At 38.4% G+C, this 20,020-nt stretch overlaps 1 protein-coding gene across 4 annotated transcripts in view; it reads left to right on the plus strand.

The window, feature by feature from the left end:
* The window catches only part of LOC134542726 (NAD kinase-like), a 238,143-nt gene that overhangs the window by 3,790 nt on the left and 214,333 nt on the right, over positions 1-20,020 (plus strand). For all 4 annotated transcript variants that reach the window (XM_063387206.1, XM_063387205.1, XM_063387201.1 and 1 more), the window contains exon 2: positions 5,853-5,985. In XM_063387206.1, coding sequence (XP_063243276.1) covers positions 5,864-5,985 — 122 coding nt within the window. In that variant the 5' untranslated portion in view covers positions 5,853-5,863. The remainder of the gene's footprint in view (positions 1-5,852; positions 5,986-20,020) is intronic.

The raw sequence follows: 20,020 nt of genomic DNA on the forward strand, positions 1-20,020 counted from the left end.
CTGTAATAATACAAGAGTTCGTCCCTGCGTCTGTCTGCCCGTATGCATAATGAACAAAGCGAGTGGTTTCATGCCTGTACACTTCCGTAGTGAAGCAAGGGTATGCTAGCTAGTTTCATTATACAACGCGAACGTAATTCATTCGGATTTCGACGAAACTATCGACATTTCTTATTAATAATAGGCAAAAAAAAATTTTCGAAATTAAGTTCCAGGTTGTCTTAAAATGTTAAAAGTTCATTTTTCTAATTTTTTTTTCTCTGAGAGAGATAATATATTCCTCAGGCTCCCCCAGTTTGACAATCTTTTTTGAAATATTAGGGCCCCGAAAAGTCTTGAACCGCCACGATTTTTACGTAGTCTGAGCACAGCGTGGGTTTCGAGTCCTGACTGCGACCCCAATTTATTCACCTCAGGAACAATTCGATGTCACTTGATATCGTTTATTTGCATCGCAAACAAAACACAGGTGTTTCACGAGCAGAGGCGGTGGTCGGCGGTCCGCGGTTGGGAAGCCTTCTTTTCACAGACGAGAGACCCAAACTTCCGATCGTGCATCTTCGGTTGTTTTTTGTTCATTGTAAATAAATATACAACTCATGATAACTAATGGTCAATTAGGTTAGGTTAGTTACATTATAAATACTTTAAAACATTGCGGACGGTTGATTTGGTTAGGATAGCTACATTAAAAAGATACTGTGAAATCATGTAAACGGTTTCCACCCAAATAAATACACCTGTTGTGGTACGGAAAAAAAAAGCGAGCATGAACTTCGGGGAACTTCGGGTGTGGCTGCTCTCTCGTCTGTGAAATGAAGGCTTCCCTCCGCGGTTCGACTCCCGGCTCTGGCGGTCGGACCTCGCTCGCACAGCCGTGCCCCGCGAGACGGGATAACGCCGAGCAGTACTTCTACTAAAATAAAACACAAGTCATGTAATACAGTTTGCACCAAAAAAAAAACGTACTTTTTTTCCCTGTCTGATATCTTTGTCGACTTTTTTTTTTTTTTTAATTTAAGGGGCCTCTCCTCCCTAGGCACACATACGGTGTGTAGAGCTTCAGGAGAAACAACGCGGGTGTAAACTAACAAACACAATCCTAGTGGGGCCAGTTCACGTAAAGCATTTAAGAGTTCGCTGAGGGCCGGTTAAGCAGTGTGGTTTTCCGGATTAAGTTCTTAAATTGTATTTTTAGAAGAGTTAAAAAAAAAATAGCTAAAAGACCTGTTTTCAAAGTAATTTTTAGGCATAAAATAATTGGTACAGATTCTTGACCAGCATTTACGGGACTTGTATTACATCTTCAACTTAATTTCTCCGCCACATAATGTTAATGGTCACCGCTCAAATTTCATAGATGTCCTGTGCACGACGAAAAGACTGCGCGCCAGTCCAGAGGCGACTCCGCGCTAGAAGCACCAGAAGCGTCGCGCCTATCATCCCGCCTCACTGACAAAGATACACCCCTTCCGGGTATTTTTCCATCTTGTCTGTGAAAAATAATTGTACATTATTTTAATAATTCTTGCGGTGGGGAATATTGATTAAAAAATATTTATTTATTATCTTTGAAAGATTTGTGCAATGGGAGTGCATGACTTCAAGTCATGATATATTTATTTATTGTAACAGACACACAATTGCTGGAGATCGTTTGCCAGCCTAATTATTTGTAAAACTACGTATTTTATTTTATGGAATAATGGAAGGGCTGAGGATTAGAAGGGTGATATCAACCAATTCATAATGTTTGAGAACAGTGAAAAGAAGATTTTGTTTGGAAATATAAGTATTGTATTGAACTACTACAAAACGCTGAGTCTTCATTTTGTATATTCAAATATTTCTCTTTTCACCAAACAACTTTTTTTCATTGTTTTGTTGTTAAATATTTTTATAAAAAAAATCATAAAAAAATTAATTACATTGTTAACCCGAGAAAAAAATTATAAGTGGGCTATCAGCCACATATTAACGTATCATAAAGTTAGAAGTGGGTTACCAACCAATACGTGTACAGTGTTGTACAGTGTTATTAATGGGAAAAGGAACAATATCTGAAGCCAATTTTTTATTCTTCTATGGAAGAGAAATGATCAGTTGGCACCACTGTTATTATATTTTCCTCAGGTGGTCATACTGGCTTATTTATCATTGTAATGCACGGTTATGAATGCAGAGTCGCAGTGATGTTTATTTGTTTCGTCATGTCGGCATTTCAGTCTCAAAATAAGTATGTAAGTTTAAAAGAAGGTGATACATTTTTTACTCTACCAGAATTCTACCAGGATATTATTCATGATAAAAATAGTGTTAATGAACCTGCTGTTGAAACAGGCAAGTGCTGAGACACATTAAAAACTACAGCATCCCGTCAAGTTTTGAGTTGTTCTGGATTAACAGACAATAGTAAACAACATATTAGTGAAGATGAACGTGAACAAACTGAATATGAACATGGAGGAGAAATTGAGCAACAAAAGAAAAGAGCGAGGAAAGGGAAGAACAAGCTGATCCACAAGTGGATCTCCGAGACATAGACGTGAGATGCCAACATCTGCAAAGAAAAAGCGAAAGTGTGTAGAAATGTGGAAACAAAATGTAAGAAAAAAGTAAAAAAAATTCATTTGAAGCTTATACATCAACTAGTAACAAACAGGTTAATGCAACAATGCAAGTGGTTACAGAATGTTCAGATGGATGTTATTTGAGCTTACAGAATAAATAAATTCATTTCGAAAAATTGAAGGAACTTCAAGATTATGATAAACAAAACCTTTTTCTTAGAGGTTTGATTTCAGTAAAAGAAAAACAAAGATCAAGAATAGCAGAAGAAGTCAGAAAAAATAACCAGGACAGTGTACGAATACTGTGTAATGGAAAATGGTCAACGTGTGGTTGTTTGCCAAAGCGTTTTCATGAGTCTGTTTTGCATTAAGAAAAAGAGACTAGAAAAATTACTGAAGTCGGTTAGTGCAGACGATCCTGGAATGGCACTTGATAAAAGAGGTAAACACACAAAAAAAAGAACAAGTGAAGTAATAAAAGACAGTATTAGACATCACATTTCTTCATTCCCAACAGAAATTAGCCATTATTCAAGAAATGTGAATTTAGAAAAAAAGTATCTCTCTCCATCCCTGAATTTGTCGAAAATGTTTAGACTCTACAAGGAGATACATCCTGAGGCTGATGTAAAGGAGTGGCTTTACAGAGACATTTTCCTTCATGAATTTAATCTTGGGTTTGGGACACCTAGAAGTGATACATGTGTTACTTATGACAAATTTTGCGCAATGTTGGTAAATCCTGACTTAACTGACCTGGAAAAGCAAAAGCTACTTACGAAAAAAGAGTTGCATGTCAAGAAGGCAGATAAAGGGTATGAGGAATTGAGGAATGATATCAAAAAGAGTGATGGCAAGAAGAAAGAAACTATAACATTTGATCTGCAGCAAACATTGCCTACACCTCACCTAAGCCAATCCCAAGCATTTTACAAGCGGCAGTTGTGGGTATATAATTAATGTGTACATATTGGATCAACTGGAGAAGCATTCATGGTTCTTTGGACTGAGGGAGATGCAAAACGTGGGTCATGTAAGATTGCGACTGCTCTGCTCAAGACTTTGGTGCTTATGCGTGGTAGAAAAGCTCTGCCTGTTCAAGAGTTAGTGTTCTGGTCAGATAGTTGTGCTGGGCAGAATAAGAACTTTCAAATTATTGCTTTGTTGTCATATCTAGTGCAAAGAAAGTTTGCTGCAACTGTTCGACATCGGTTTCTTGTGAGTGGACATACTTTTCTCCCATGTGACCGTGATTTTTCTCACATAGAGAAGCAGAAGAAATTGAATGTGAATGCAATACACACCCCTGAAGACTGGGAAAAAGTTGTGAAAGAAGCTAGAAATGAGAAACCATTTGAAACTTTAGTGATGAAAAATAGTAACATATATGACTTAAAAACATTTTTTCGATGAAGGTTTCAACAAACCAAAGGCAGCCCAGAAAGTGAGAATACGTGAGGTAACAGAGTTTAGGATAGACAGAGAGGATCCTTATGAGGTGAAGTTCAGATATAGCAGTGGAAACATCGAGTCATACGACTCATTCAGAATTTGCAGACCTGGACGGGCGAAAGTTGTTCCATCACTGAAAAAGTTGTACCACACAAAAGTGAAAGTAAATCCAAAAAAATGAAGGACCTAAAAGATCAAATGGACTATGTCCCTGAAACAAAATAAGACCTTTGGAAATACTTTTTTGCTGAGCAAGCTCAACTGTTTGACAAGGAATGCCGTGTCACTGAATTCCCTGAAGATGATCCTGCTGACTGGCAAAATAGTTACTGATGTATGTACATACATTAAGACTATCTAGAAAAGAAAAGAGAAATGTACATGTTCTACACCTCTGTCTTGACTTACTTTTTAATCCAAACTTTCAAGAGTTGTTTTAGATGTATGTAACATTATTTAATTTTTCCTAAATAAGTTTGAATACATTTTTAAATTATTAAATATTGCAATACTAATTCAGTTAAAAGCTTCAAGGAAAAAACATTATAATTTTTTAGTATAACAGTAAATAAAGTATTTTAAAACTAAACCAACAGCCTATTATTGCACTGGAAACAATGGTAGTATTTTTATTCAATATGAAATAACAATCAATTTTATATTAATCCTCGTATGTTTGACTGTTCTTGTGTATTTTGCGCTTTTTTGTATAGTAAAAATAATGTAAAGGTAAATCTCATTATTTTGAGGTGTATGGCTGATAGCCCCCGTCTAATTCTTTGGCATGTGGTTGATAGCCCCGTTATAATATTATTGGTTGATAGCTCCATTGTAATGTTGCTAGAAAATGCAGCTCGAGAAGTTAAGAACTATATTTTGAGTGTTTAAAGTGGGCTACGGACAAAACCAATGATACCAACGAATTCTACACGAAATTTCCTATAATAATATGCTGGAAAGTCATTTTCGCAATTTTGGCTGATAGCCCCCTTCTAATCCTTAGCCCATTGTTTTGGAGCGACAGCCTAGTGTCTCACATTACACTTTCAAAAAAATTGTATTTCTTTGTTGGATAGAATTTTTTAAGGCTCGTTCTCACACGCCACGTCAATTTGTTTTAGTTTTTTTCCGTCATTACCTTTTTTTTAAAAGGTTATTCCTAAAACTAAATCTATACATCCCTTGCATGTTTTGGATTGTCACAAATATTTTCAATATATATTTTCACTCAGTGTAATATAATGAGCGTAAAAAGTCGCGCAAGTGATGATAATTACGAAGACTTGCGCGTATTTGTTGAAAATAATAACTAGCAGTACATCAAATGAGAGAGAGAGGATTTAGAGTTAAAATTTTATAGATAGTCATTAAATAAAATTAATAAAAAAATATAAAAATAATAATAAACATGGCGTACGAGACCGAGTTTTAACAGTAACGAAATTCCCGAGTAACAGGCGATTTGCCTAAAGGCGGTTTGCCTAAACATGAATTCGTTACGGCGATTTGCCTAAAGTCTTTTCGCCTAAAGGTGTTTTGCCTAACGTTGAATTGCCTAACGGCTTTTGCCAAACGGCTATTTGCCTAAAGGCGTTTTGCCTAAAATGTTACTATGATGACAAAACCTCGTTTTGCCTAACGGCGTTTTGCCTAACTCCTATTTGGCCAATGGCGTTTTGCCTAAAATTAGGCAAAACGCCTTCAGGCAAAACGACACATGCCCAAATTCATTCACAGTTTGCTTTCACCGAAAACGAAGGTTTTTTTTTTTACACGTGTGTGAACATGCATTAGTGCACCCACTTTGCAAGATGGCATTCGTGTGCGCAGTTCCCGCCGCGATGAACGAAGGGAACCTGCACCTGGCGAAGGCGATAGCGGAGATGGACCTGGACGGCCAAGACCAGCACACGCCGAAGAAGACCGTGCTGGGACGAGCTCAGGAGAAGATGCAGACGTTCAGGTGAGACATGATTCCGGCTGGATGGCGACGGTTAAATAATACGACACGCAGTATCGTCAAGAACTACAAATAAAATGGTGTAACCAAGAGTAATATTTATTGTCCTAAGGAGAATCAAACATACCTACTGAACTAACATTACACATGCTGTTCCAATATGTTTCATTTGATATAACATTTACGTGAATAAATATATAAGCTTTGGGTTAATTTTAATATACTGTTATGAGTGGGTGAACAATCTTTGAAAAGGATAGCTCGATTAATTATAGTTTTGTTTATTAACTGCTACACTGTTAATTAAATTACAACAATTAAAATGCCTGTCCACAAATTAATCAATTTCGTTGTGTTCACAGTTCACTCTCCCCCACTGTTGCTCGGTCTCAACACACTGCCTCGCGCTACTGACTCATCTGTCGCACGCGACACGGTCCCGATGCACCAGTCTCCGCACACGAAACCAGTTGCTCGTCGTCCGCGTTCGCTCGCCAAGGGATCACTCGCCACTCCACTCGGTCGGAGGGCTGGCGTCGCCATTTTTCACACCCCTCAGCACCTCTTCTGGAATGGTCTCGCTCCCCTTTTGAAGTGTCGCGTCATCAGGGTCGACTCGTCACCCGAAGCTCCCAGAACATCGGCGTGCTAGTTAAGCCATTTCACGCAAGTGGGGCTCTGGGAGCATGCCGAACCCTCCAGAGGCGCTGAGGAAGGGGGAAAGGAGAGTATCGAGACACAGTTGCTAATCCGATCAGGCGTTCTAACGGTAGTGGACCGCGTCCCACCCGCTGAATGGCAAGTTTCCTTGCATCTACTATCCTTAATACAATACATAGAACAATCAGTGGCGGATACAGACTTTTTTTTTCGGGGGAATTAAAAAAAAATAGAAAATAAAAATAAAAATTTGAACACATGTTTTCAAAAACTTTTATTATTATTGACACTAACACAATGACATATGAGCATACAGAGTAAGCAGTTGAAAGTGTTTGTGATTTGAAAATGTACAATCACCAAAATATAATTTTGATTTTGAGATATGTATTATAAAGTTTTTACTACATAAATTCGATACAGGATAAATTATTCCTTGAAACGTATCCAATTTTTTATAACTTAACATATTAAAATAAAGTAAGTACATAGTTAAATGTTTTTGTGATGCGAAACGGTAACAACACCAAAACATATTCGATTTCGAAAATATGAATTATAAACTTTGATATTAACTGGTTATGCAATATGGAACAATTACCGTGAACTCCATTAAAATGCATGCGTGATCTCGTTTCATAAATCTGGTTTGATTTATGTTCGACCACATTTTCTGTTGCAACACTTGTGATTTTTAGCGGCGAAAAACGATGGCTGGGAACCTCGGGACTAACCGACAGAACTGGAAGTTCATAACGATAATCTTGGATCGACATGGGGTTAGCAGACATGTCCATATTGTGTACAAACTTAATGTAGGTTCATATTTTTTTTTTCAATCAGACGTAAATATACGACGAGCACATTTATAAAAGTTGGGGTTTTTCATACTACAAGTACGATAAATGCTACATTTGCTATCATTGTAAACACTTTCCACGTAAAAAAAAACTACCTGTATTTTAAGTGTTTGAAATGCTAGGTCTTTTTTTAATTTTAATGCTTTTTGATCTCGTAAAGGTACTTTCCATAGTAAACACAGAATTGTTTTTTTTACAAAATCAATTCTTATTGCAGACACACAAATAGACTTTATTTGAAGTGGTAGCTACAAACACCGCGAATACGGAAGTAGGAATCTACCATTAACTAGTGCCTTCAAGAATCAACTGATAACATCCAAACACACATGGTCACACAAAAAATGAACATAAATGTTGGTATTTAAACATATACGATTACCGAGGTCTCCCGATTCCTTTACATTTATGTGCTGAACATTAATTATAATAGCTAAGCAAACTATTTATTATTTTAGATATACATATTAGACAGGCACATGCCAAACACAACGATCCCTTAACGAGTGTGATTAAAAAAAATAATACGGACTCTAACCTGACGGTGTAACATTAGTTGATTCGCACCTTTATTAAAAAAAAAAAAAAAACATTCGTTAAGTAGTTTTCTCAACACTGAATTGTGTAAGTCACAATAATTATATTAAGTAAAATCAGATATTATTGTTTTGGAAAACTATTGTTTTTGTTTCGTCTTTTCGTTTTTTCGTGTTTTTGTTTCGTTTCAACTGTTGTGCTTAATTTTTTTGGGTTCAATATTTTTGTGCTATCATCATTAGTGGGGGTTTTTACGTTCTCTACGCCATTGCTAAGCACATGTATGTCTGTAGAAGAAAACTGCAAAAAAAAAAAAAGACAAAAACACAAATTATGGGTATGTCCAAAAGCTTACATAAAGTATTTATAATTCAGCTATTAATGTGATTGACATTCTGATGAAGGTATAGACGGAATACTTGGTGGTGCAATGAGCTCGTGGTAGTGACAGCCCCCTGGCTGCGAGTCCGGCGTCTGGGGAGATGTGCTCTGAGGCCGCGGCGGGATGCTGCGGTGCCCCAGGGGCGGCGGTGAGTCACGCGCACGCACGAAGCCCCGCGGGCGACAATCAGAGGGGGGTTCGGTCAGAAGCCCCCCTCCGGGTTGAGTGGCCGCCGCTGGTTCAAGGTCGACGCCCGTATACCTTGTCCCTCCTTTCCGACGCACCTTCGTTGCGGCCACTTTTTTATGAGTGTGTATTCGCGGAAAAATTTCGGTTTCCCAGAAGCGATGTTGGAAGCACGCGCATGCCGTGTCTGTCCGTTCCTCGGGTTCCAGCTAATGGGTTTTGCGGTACATAATCGTCCCGACCTGCAGTCGTTCATCTTCGTGTGGAAATATTTTTAAAACTGTTAAGTGGCGATTTTTTTTTTCTTTCTAATTCCTTCGATTTAGCCGGAGAACGAACTCGTCATTACATGGAGGGTGTAGCCCGCGTGTTAGCCTGAGGAAGTTATATATATATATATATATATATATATATATATATTAGCTGCCCGATCCGGCTTCGCACGGTTGTATTAATTGGGGGGGGGGGGAGGGGGAAATGAGACCAAATCTCTTATTTACAGTTATAATAAATGAAATAAAATGAAAATTAATTAATTTTGACAAAAATTTAATACAATGCTTTGTAATGTACCGAAGAAAAAACGAATAGCACCGATGGTTTCCCGACTCTCAAGCACGCAACGTTGTCATGGAGACGAAGTGCCCACTGTTTCCCGGGCTTAAACACCAATCAACATTGATGATCAGTTTATTATCTTAATATGTATAGTTATTTACCTGTATATATCTAAAAATTGGTGGTCTGTATTTAATGAGTGATGAGGACTACACTAACAATGAAATAGTCGTTGCCATGGAGACGAATGAAGCATCAACAATGCTACAGCCGTTGCCGTGGTGATTTTCTGCCAACTCATACATACATCACATTAGAAAACTCTAAAATTATAATATTAAGACCATTAATCGAAATAAAAACTATCCTATCTCTCAAGTTGGAAAATATTACACCTAAATGCCAATTTTCATCGAAATCGGTTAAGTGGTTTAGGAGTCCATTGAGGACAAACATTGTGACACGAGATTTATATATATTAAGATATATATATATATTCCCATCTACAATGAATTGATCTAGTAATGGTGCATTTCAGCAAATAAACAATCTTTACAATCGACCTGTAACATTCATGTCAACAACTTTACAAAATGAACTTAAATATAGCTTGTGTTACTCTCAGAGGCGTACGTATGATTGTGAGAGGTGGAGGGATATAGCAGCCCTTCCCGAAATAAAAAAAAAAAATTCCTTCTTACCAAAAAAAAGTAAGGAATTTGAAAGCAAACAGCAGGCAAATTGATTCAATCTCTCCTCCCACCCCCCTCCCCCTATAAAGGAAATTTCGCTTACACTCCTGATAAACCTGCTCTTAAAACCCACTAGGGCAAGTAGTTTCATGTTGCGGCGCCTTCTTAACTTAGTAAAATAATACAATCGGCATAATTTTTGAATTTGTTAATTTTTTTGTCTGGAATGCAGTATAAATAAAATTTCGTGGAGACTTTATTGAGTCTTCGGCGATAAAATTAAAACCCAGCAGTGAGAAGCCAGTGGCAACCAAATCTTCAACAGTCAGCGTGCTTATCCAGAGCTAACTTGTTTGCTATGAGGGGACACACAGGTGAGTGGCTAGTAAACTCGCTCAGTTGCAATCGACGCTGAAGTATCGGACAGTTGAGGGAGGTGGGAAAAATTAATCGCTGTTTTACACAAAGTTGTGTTCGTTTCCCGCTTGCGCGAAATCCTGCTTCGTATCCGACGGAAATCCGAACCTTTATCGTCTTGACAGAAATCAAGCGAATCGACCACGAAACCACGTTACGGGACGGGATACGTTTCTTGAAGGAGTTGTAGCCCAACGGAGGCATAAGGCACTATGTCACAAAAAAAATTTGTTGTCTGTAAAGTCGGTTTACGGACGATAGTTTAACGTGACGTCATAACAAAACATTGATGAAATGATTGCATACTTTTATGAATAAAATTGAATCATTTTAATTGAATTATCACTATTTTGTATGGATACAAAGAAGGAGTGAAATGAAATCTACAATTTAATTGATAAATTACTTTTATTTGGACTCATTAATTCAAATATGTTTATTAATTTAACAACGAAGATATTATTTTAACTATAACTTTTATACATGTTTGCTATTTAACTTCTTCCAATCTGTCTTATTCTGTTAAGGATAGGACGATTGTAGGAAAAGTAGGAAACTAATGGGAGTGTTTCAAGTTTAATGTGCCTCGAAAAAGTCAAATCGATGGTTGTTCCAATCGAGTGTAAGAGAGATAGATGCGGCGCAAGCGTACAATGAGCGTAACGGGAAACAGCGTAACGGGACAATGTGTGTAACGTGACACTTTTTCGTGCGTGCAGCCGGAGTTCATCGATTTATTAGACGTTGTCACGTCAAAAACAATTATTTTTTTCATGAGAGCAGTTTAAAGAATTTTAAATAGTACCTCACTTATTTTCTCAACTATTATCTACTCCAAATATATGGATTTTTGGCATATCGTAGATCTTAAGTGTTGTGTGCCACTAGAAAGAACGTCAAACGATGGTAAAGCATATGGTTGAAAGTGCATTCTCTATCAGTCTAGCTATTACTTTCTCAGACTCACGAGTGGGACACTTGTAATGCATTCCGGACAGTACGAAATCATCAAAAGTTATATCGAATTCATTATTATTATTTTTTGCCAAGACGATATGGGTTCGGTTTCCGTCGGGGCGTAACTCAGATTTTTCCCAATGAGAAACGTTGCCGTTGATCACGGGTCTTGCCGTCCCCGCCCCACGAACATTAATAATTCCGTCACTGCTCCATTAGCTTCTCGTCACCTTCTGTCGTCTCTTAATGACGTGGATGAGGACGAGAAGTTAAGCTCAGTACATCTTGGCATGGACGTAGCTTCGAGGGGGTGGTGGCAAGGGGGTCCGTACTCCTTGAGATTAAGAAGTCTCTCACTGAGGGGGAGGGGGTGAACTCGCTTGTGTTTACAAACGCGTGACTGTGAAATGGGTTTGATTCAAAACTATGTTTTATGGGAAACTTTCTGTATATATATTTTTTTTAAGTTTTCTGCTTATTAGATGCATATAGACAAAAATATGGGACGTAGACAGCATAAAGCACCCAACCTATCCAGAGATGACCACGCACAAAACTGTCGTGCCCCCTTGCCCCCCCCCCCCCCCCCCCCCCCCCGCGGCGCGGTGCGTATATTATGGCCATGAACTTTTTTTTAACGGTGTGTAATTGTATTTTTTGTTTGTCGCTCGGGTGAAATCCGCATGTCCACGGCCACATCGCGTCGTTTGCACTAGTATGGTTCCTGCATTACACAACTGTCCCGTTGACATTTTCTCTGATTATTTTCCTCAAACAAGATTATTTCCAGTCTTCATTCTACGCTTCGAGCTGCGTGAAATAACTATAATTTACCTCTTAGGAAAAAAAATTAGTCTCAATACTTGGCTCTTGCTGCAAAATACTGTGATGGAAGGATAGTTCGCCGCCTAGTGATTAGTGTGTTCGTGTTGGCGAGGCGGTCTGGCACGCATTTTTCTCGTCCTGAATAAAAGCTACTGTGAAATTTAAGTGGCAACCGCAACATTATATGGCGGAGAAATGAAGATAAATGTGTAATGCAAGTTCCGTGAGTGTTTTCAAGAATCTGTACTTTGTGTTTTAGCCATTATTCACTCTTTCTAATAATACAGTTTAAAAACGTAATACGGAAACAGGACTACCCATCCGCCCTCAGCGTATTATTAAATGATTTTCGTAAACAGACACCACTCGGGATATATTTAGCAGTTTTTCAAATCGCGCGATTTTTTTATTTTCGGAAGCTCTTGCACACCGTGTGTACGTGTGTGTAGGCGTGGGGCCGCTAATGGGCGAGCACAGCGGTGTAGCCTGTGATTATTTTATAATGACCCCGTGGCACGGGCCTGCTTTTTTTATTATTTCTTACTATTAATCGCTCGTGCCATCTCGTTCGGGCGTAGCGCCAGTTCTCGTCGCGGCCTTAAAGGGAACTTGTACCTTGTCTCGTCGGCGCCTATCCCAACCCGCGAGACGAACTGCGTCGCCCGTCGCGGTCGTTCGCGATCTCGTCCCCCCCCCCCTCCTCCCCCCCCCCTCTGTGCGGTTTGTGATTATCACCGCCAACCGCCAGGGTCTTCGTGCTTTTCCGAACCACGGCCGCCCACAGCGCTAGTTGCGCCATTCAGATATAATTGTTGGGGAGGGGGGGGGGGGGGGGGGGAGAGAAAAAATAAAAAATGAGCAAACACGATATCTATTAAAAAAAAATTATCAGTTGACATATTAACTGCCCTTTAAGTGCAATATTTCACTTATTATTTATTTTAGTGTTATTTTTTTTCATTAAAAAAAACAATTTTGAACTAATTTTCAAAAATGGTCAAGGTTATGGACCCTGGACTACCTGGTTGGACACTTATCAAATTCAGTTCTAGGTAAGTAATTTTTTTTTGTTCGGAAGAGGGGGCGGGGGGTGGTTCAATTATTTGTTTTAAGAGAATGGGGGCAGAAATGGGCACTCGTGTTCGCAACAGGTAATCTTGTGATGTCATCTGTTGCTGGACCCGTGAAGAAAATTTTAAAGGAACGATTGAAAATTAAACGTTTTCATGCGGCCTTTGTTGCAAAACTCTTAATTTTTAGGATATCATTCTTAAATCAATGATTTAAGGTTTTAGAGAAAAAAAAACTTTTTAAAATAACCTTATATATTCAGGATGTCGGGAAAATCAAAATTTTATTTTGTTGTGAACGAATTCTTACGAATAAGGAGAAAGGCTACAAGAGATTGGAAAGATTGCATCTTGCATGAATGACGAGAATCTAAAAATAGTATAATTTGAACCACTTAACAGAATTGGATGGGGTTCGTTTTGTTCTCATTACAGAAACTTGAATGCACAGAAATACTCAAAACAGTGTATCTGTAGTTTTAAATAAAATAGCAAACTGTTTTTCATAAAATAATGACTTGAAATCAAGAAATAAACAAATATTAAAAAAAACTGCTGTAAAATTATTAAAATAAAATATAATTAAAATCTCTATAGAAACCAAATCTTGGAACGAAATACATTTAAATTATTTTATTTTACAACTGCATAATAGAATGTTTAAACAAGTTAAAATTAGCTTAAAATTGAAATATTTTACGTTTATAATTTATTTGTTACTAAAGAATCTTTTCGTGTGTGATTTTAATTATTTTACAGTCAATTTATTTCCCTGTTTATTTTTTGGTTTCATGCCCTTATTTTATGTAAAACTGTTGGCTTTTTTTTTTACCATACACTGTATAGACTGTTTCTGTGTATTCAGATTTCCGTAATGAAATATCTGGCTGACAAAACCAGCCCCATCCAATTCTGTTAAATCGTTCAGATTCTATCATTGTTTTACAGTCAATTTCTTTCCCTGTTTATTTTTTGGTTTCATGCCCTTATTTTATGTAAAACTGTTGGCTTTTTTTTTTACCATACACTGTATAGACTGTTTCTGTGTATTCAGATTTCCGTAATGAAATATCTGGCTGACAAAACCAGCCCCATCCAATTCTGTTAAATCGTTCAGATTCTATCATTGTTTTACAGTCAATTTCTTTCCCTGTTTATTTTTTGGTTTCATGCCCTTATTTTATGTAAAACTGTTGGTTTTTTTTTACCATACACTGTAGAGACTGTTTCTGTGTATTCAGGTTTCCGTAATGAAATATCTGGCTGTCAAAACCAACCCAATCCAATTCTGTTAAATCGTTCAGATTCTATCATTGTTTTTATATTCTCGTCATTAATGCACAATGCGACTTTCCTACCCTCTTAATTCAAAATTATGTAATACACTATTTCGTGTTCTCATTTCATGATAGGATTGAAGTATGAATTATTCAGAAAGGTTTTTTTTTCTGGACCGTTAAATAACTCTTACATTAATTATAAAAAAAACTTTGTACGGAAAATTTACTAAATCTGGTTTGACGGCACGTTAGGCCGACTAACACGTTCGTTACTTGAGGCAAAGCAAATTTTCAGCTCTATTTGATTGACCTGCAGAACTTTTGCTCATTATGCACAGTCAGGAACGAAAATTCTAAGCTCCGGTATCGAATGGAGATTTACCGCTTGAGTCCGCGGGTGTTCATAAATCAGCCCGCGCTAATTTCAAATCTGGTCGAACCGCAATTACGCGTAAATTAGTATTCTGTGCCAGGAGTCGTTTACGTAACTCAACGTGTCTTTCAGGAGCGTACGCAGAATTTAATTTCGCGAAGGTGGGGTGGGAGATGAGAGAAAATCACTTTGCTCCCGTTATTTGACTTCATATTTTTTTTTTGTGTGTGTAAATGATATATATTTTTTTTAGGATTTGGGGGATGTATCTCGTCTCCCCTTTCCCCCGGCTTGCGTACGCACCTGATTTCTTTGTACTCTTGTTTAAAGTTGTCATATGCATCACTTTTTTTTCTTAAATCTTAATTGTAGGTGCGGAATGGTAATCCACTCCTCATTAAGTCCCCTCCTTCCCCCTGAAACAGGTCCTGGTCACTCTACAACTCGCACTTCGTGCTGAGGAGGCGGCTGTGTCGGCGTCGCGGCATCGCTCGTCTCGACGCCGGTTTGTTTGGAGAGCGCTCCGGCGCGTCTGAGAGACCATTATCCCCGCACAACACAACCACTCATCACCCGCTGTCTGTCCCGACGGCCAAAAGCACACACTCTGTAAACTAAGTAACGGTGTGGCCAGCACTTCGCGCTCGCAGAAAAAAACCACTCGGTTCTAGAAGAGTCCTCGGTGGCTTTCGTGCTTGAAGCATCGCACTCCGTAACAAGGTGCTGACTGGCGGCGGAGTGAGTGGTCAGTGCAACCACTCACCACCAGGGGCGCTTGCGTCCCTGGTCACTAAATCCAGTACTGGACAATTAGCAAGGCGGACCACGAGTCCAAGTGCCCAACCCTACTCTGTCCAACACTTCATCCAGACCATCCTGTCTCCTGTAAATTCCTACACGTAATGCATGCCAATTTGCATCCCGCATGAATGTGCCCAGGGTTTTCCCTGTGTCTATGCAGGTTTTACCTGGGCCCAACCTATCTCTAGTTATAGTCTAGATTTAAGAGTGAGGGGAGTTAGTCATGGCGCCAATCGCTGCCATGGCTGGCCAATCCCCTCCTAGCACATGATGCATGCGACCCTCTCCCTGCATGGCTAATCCCAGCATGACTAGGCGTATAGGCTTCGGCCTGAGACGCACCTAGGTCCCTCCCTAACCCGGACCCCTCCAAAATACACTTAGTTTTAGTTAGGTTAAAAAAAAAATCAGTAACAAGGGGAGCAGGTTCCATCCATTTCTCTCATCCATCGTTTACTTCAATGAACCCGACACTTCCAACATGGTTGAAAACCATTTTATAAATTGACAATATCTGGATGACCGAGCTTCGCTCGGAAGAATCAAATTAAAATACCTATGTGCATGAAAATCATGTTAATAATTGAAGTCAAAATCAGAATGACAACCCCCCCCCCCCCCTTATTTTTTTTTATTTTTTTCCCCACACACACACACATTAAGAATGCATTTCAAGCTCTCAAACTAGATTTAATCATTTATACCGCTACAGTTTGATTTGCTAACCATATCACACTGCAGACCACCTCAGCTAGCTCAAAATTCGGTGTGAAGTGGACATACATAAAACAACTGTTAGAAAAAAAAAATATTTTGGTGCCGAAAATTATTAAAGTTCTCTAAAAATGTTACTATGGGCGATTAGTGTATTGGAATAATGTCTCTCGGACACCAAATTTTATTGATACTTGAAAAATAAAATTCTGTCATGGGGGCGGCCATCTTGCGACCACAAAAGCCAGTACGTTTAGAGCATACAACTTTTGTAGATAACCGCGTCCCCAGACTTCCACACAGCACAGGCGTTGACTGTTCGCAGGTACCGAAGAATAATTATTACTTTACAAGACAGTTCGCACCGATGTCCCATGATTCATAACGAAGTCACGGTATCGCCAAAGGACCACGTACTTGGAACGACGACTTAAAACAAATGTAAAGTCGCGTTGGCGGGCTTCACCGACGACTGTGGTTAGAAAATTCTGATTGCAAGTCCAAATGATAAAAAAAAAACCGGTTGATCTTGCACGGTGGCGCCCGAACCGCAGACGCGAAATGCTCACTTCAGCTACATAACCTTATACTTTTTGAGCCACTGCCCAACAATCTGCCTAACAGTACTTCGTCCAGACAATGACTGACGAAACTAAGTGCATCACCACTCTTACACAAAAATCTACTCAGCTGGGGATTTCTCCGAAAAAAACTGCCTTACCACTGGCCACAACATTTATTCTTACAATAACTATGTTGTACCTCCCCGCTTTTTGGGCTTCCCCTCGTTCAGTCACGTGTCTCTGTCCTTATCCCACACCTTCCATCTCTTTTTTTATTTTCACACAGAATTCGGGGATTCATGTCTGATTGAAAATAATTACTACAAACAAACCTTAACCTTGAGATGATTTCAAATTAATATTATAATATTATTTCAAAAAAAAAATCTAGTGACGAGCCCGTTTACATGTTGCAAGGAGAATATGTATTATAATAATTGTAATCCCCGTTTATTAGGTATTTTAGAACTTCGTATTACTTCTTACTATGACTATTTTAGTTTACCAAATTTATTCCTGGGTAGTTTCATTTGGCACAATAATACGTTTGGTATGTACCCTAATGTTTACGTAAGTGACTATATTAAGGTTTCTGTTACTACACATGAGTAGGAGTAGTAGGCTGGTTCTGGCTCAATGTAAACATAGAAATGTAAACATCGCGCCAGTACCAGCCTGGGGGCCGCCATCTTGTCATGTGGGGACCACCATTGTTGTTGAAATCGGCTACCAGGGCGAGCCGGTAGGCCGCCATCTTAGTTCAGCCTTTAGTTACCGGAGCGCGCCACCGTCGCTCCGAAGGCGGGAATTGTGTACAAAAAAACCTGGGCGCTGGATGGATTCGATCCCGGGGACGCACCAACGTCGTGGTCACGAGGTGGACGCCTTGACCACTAGACCACGAGACCATTTGAGGAGAGTAGAAATAAATAACGAACATATGCATAAAAGAAGCTATGCTTAAAAGAAGCTATGTCTTTAAATTCCGAAAAAAAAATGCTTAAATTACGAAAAAAAAATATATATGTCTATAAAACCGCCCCCCACCCCTAAAAGAAGCAACCGCCATATTTAAAATTGGACCCGCCAAGTCTTAAAAAAAACATGCTTAAAAGAAGCTATGTCTATAAACCCACACCCACCCCCACCTCCAAGTATGTCTAAAAGAAACCCCCGCCATACTAGCTATGCCTAAACCGCTATGCTTAAAATACCTGCCATAATGTATGCTTAAACCGCCATGTTTAAATGTAAAAAAAATGTTTAAAAGCCCCACCACTCCACAACCGCCGCCATGTGGTATGCTTAAATAATGCAACCATACTAGCTATGCCTATAGACCCCACCACTCCACAATCGCCGCCATGTTTAAATTTCGAAAAGCAACCCCCACCACTCCACAACCGCCATGTTGTTAAATTTCGAAGAAAAAAAAATAAGCTTAAATAATAGTCATTCTAGCTATGTCTATAAAACCACACCCCATATTAGCTATGACTAAACCCCTCCAACCCCACTACAAGTATGCGTAATCGCCATATTTAAATATCGAAAAGAAATAAAATATCGCTATATTTAATTTTAAAAAAAATACCCGCCATTCTAGATATGCCTAAACAGTAACTTTCGAAAAGCAAACCACCATGCTTAAAAACCCCACCATATTAGCTATGACTAAAACAAACATAACCTCAAAAATCCAGCGCAGAGAGAGCGAGATGTTGCCTGCTGGAGCGTCACTCGTAAACTGCGCAATTATAATCCCCACATCATATTATAAGCATATGGATAACCTAAGTCATTGTTAAGTGCATATTTTTGTAATATTTCTGTTTGTAACCACTGGATGTTTTATTATTACTTCATTATGTGTACAGGCAACTAGTGGTGACAGTATGGTTCTAGATATACGACATACCCGAGGATTTTTTTATATGTTTCGTATTTAAATTGTTATAATTGTATGGTTGGTATCTAAATATATATAATTCCGTATTTATCGTTTCTTGTCACTACATAGCACTTGAGCAAACATCTAATTTCTTACACTAATCCATTTTTCTCGACTTGTGTGCGAACATACATAATTAAAATGATTTGTGCGAAGACCATGGGTCTCTAGAGTTCGCAATTCCTTTCCATATACTTAATTATATTGCGGAATCTCTCTTCCATATGTGTTTTTGAACTTAGGTTTCGGTTAGGTGAACAAAAAAAACCTTTTTCTTTTAGATGATGAATTTAATTTATTTGGGATGTGACATTTAGTATAGGAAACGTGTTTTGTCGCACGCTTCATTATATTCATTTAGCTTAGTCCTTTAACTTTTACGCGTCTTTAACGAGTGTTTGTCTTTTTAAAGTCTGTGTCTAACTCTTTCTATTTCACATGTATGTTATTATGGGTACCATCGAACATTTTTGCGAGGGGAAGCGATGTCTGGTCTTTCTGAATGTGTTTTTCTTACGCTAGGTAATGTAATTTTTTTAATATATATTTCTACTTAATTGTACTCTCATGTGTATACGTCAATATTTACCTAATTTTCTGTTCAGTTTAGACTTTTGAAATTGCTCTTTTAGTTCATTCTCCTGTTTTGTGTTTTTTGAGGCTGTGGTATTAATGTATTGTTTCTTTTATATAGTACTTTCAGTTATGGCGGTTACACCTGTTCTCATTGGCATATTCGTGTCTTTTTAATACATCGTCTGTAGTATATGGAATGTAATTTCTCCTGACCATCTTTGTGGGTTTATGAAGTGTCTGGGTTTGAGTCTTGGATTGGGCATCTAGTGGTTGTTTCGATGTAGGTTGCAATATGCCTGTAGGCGTTGTTTGGTTTTTTTCGAGTTGTCTTGTTATTTCTGATAACTATATTATGATAATATTAACGAATTATATGTGTTGGGGTATACAGTTTTGTTTGTGTACACGCTTCAGTTACTTCAATACTTATTTATTTTAATGTAAAGATAGAAATAAATTGGTTATTTTATGTCTGGTAATAAATGGATTAGCACTAGTAGGTAGTACATAGTTGGTGGGCATTGAGTATTCGTACACCACATGTAATTATTATTTCCTTCTTTACTCCTTGTCACTTGAAAGTTGTTGTCGGGCTTCGTCGTTCACGATACTTGGTTTAAAGGTATGGGTGGCGTA

Source organism: Bacillus rossius (assembly GCF_032445375.1).
Source record: "Bacillus rossius redtenbacheri isolate Brsri chromosome 9 unlocalized genomic scaffold, Brsri_v3 Brsri_v3_scf9_1, whole genome shotgun sequence".
NCBI lineage: Eukaryota > Metazoa > Arthropoda > Insecta > Phasmatodea > Bacillidae > Bacillus > Bacillus rossius.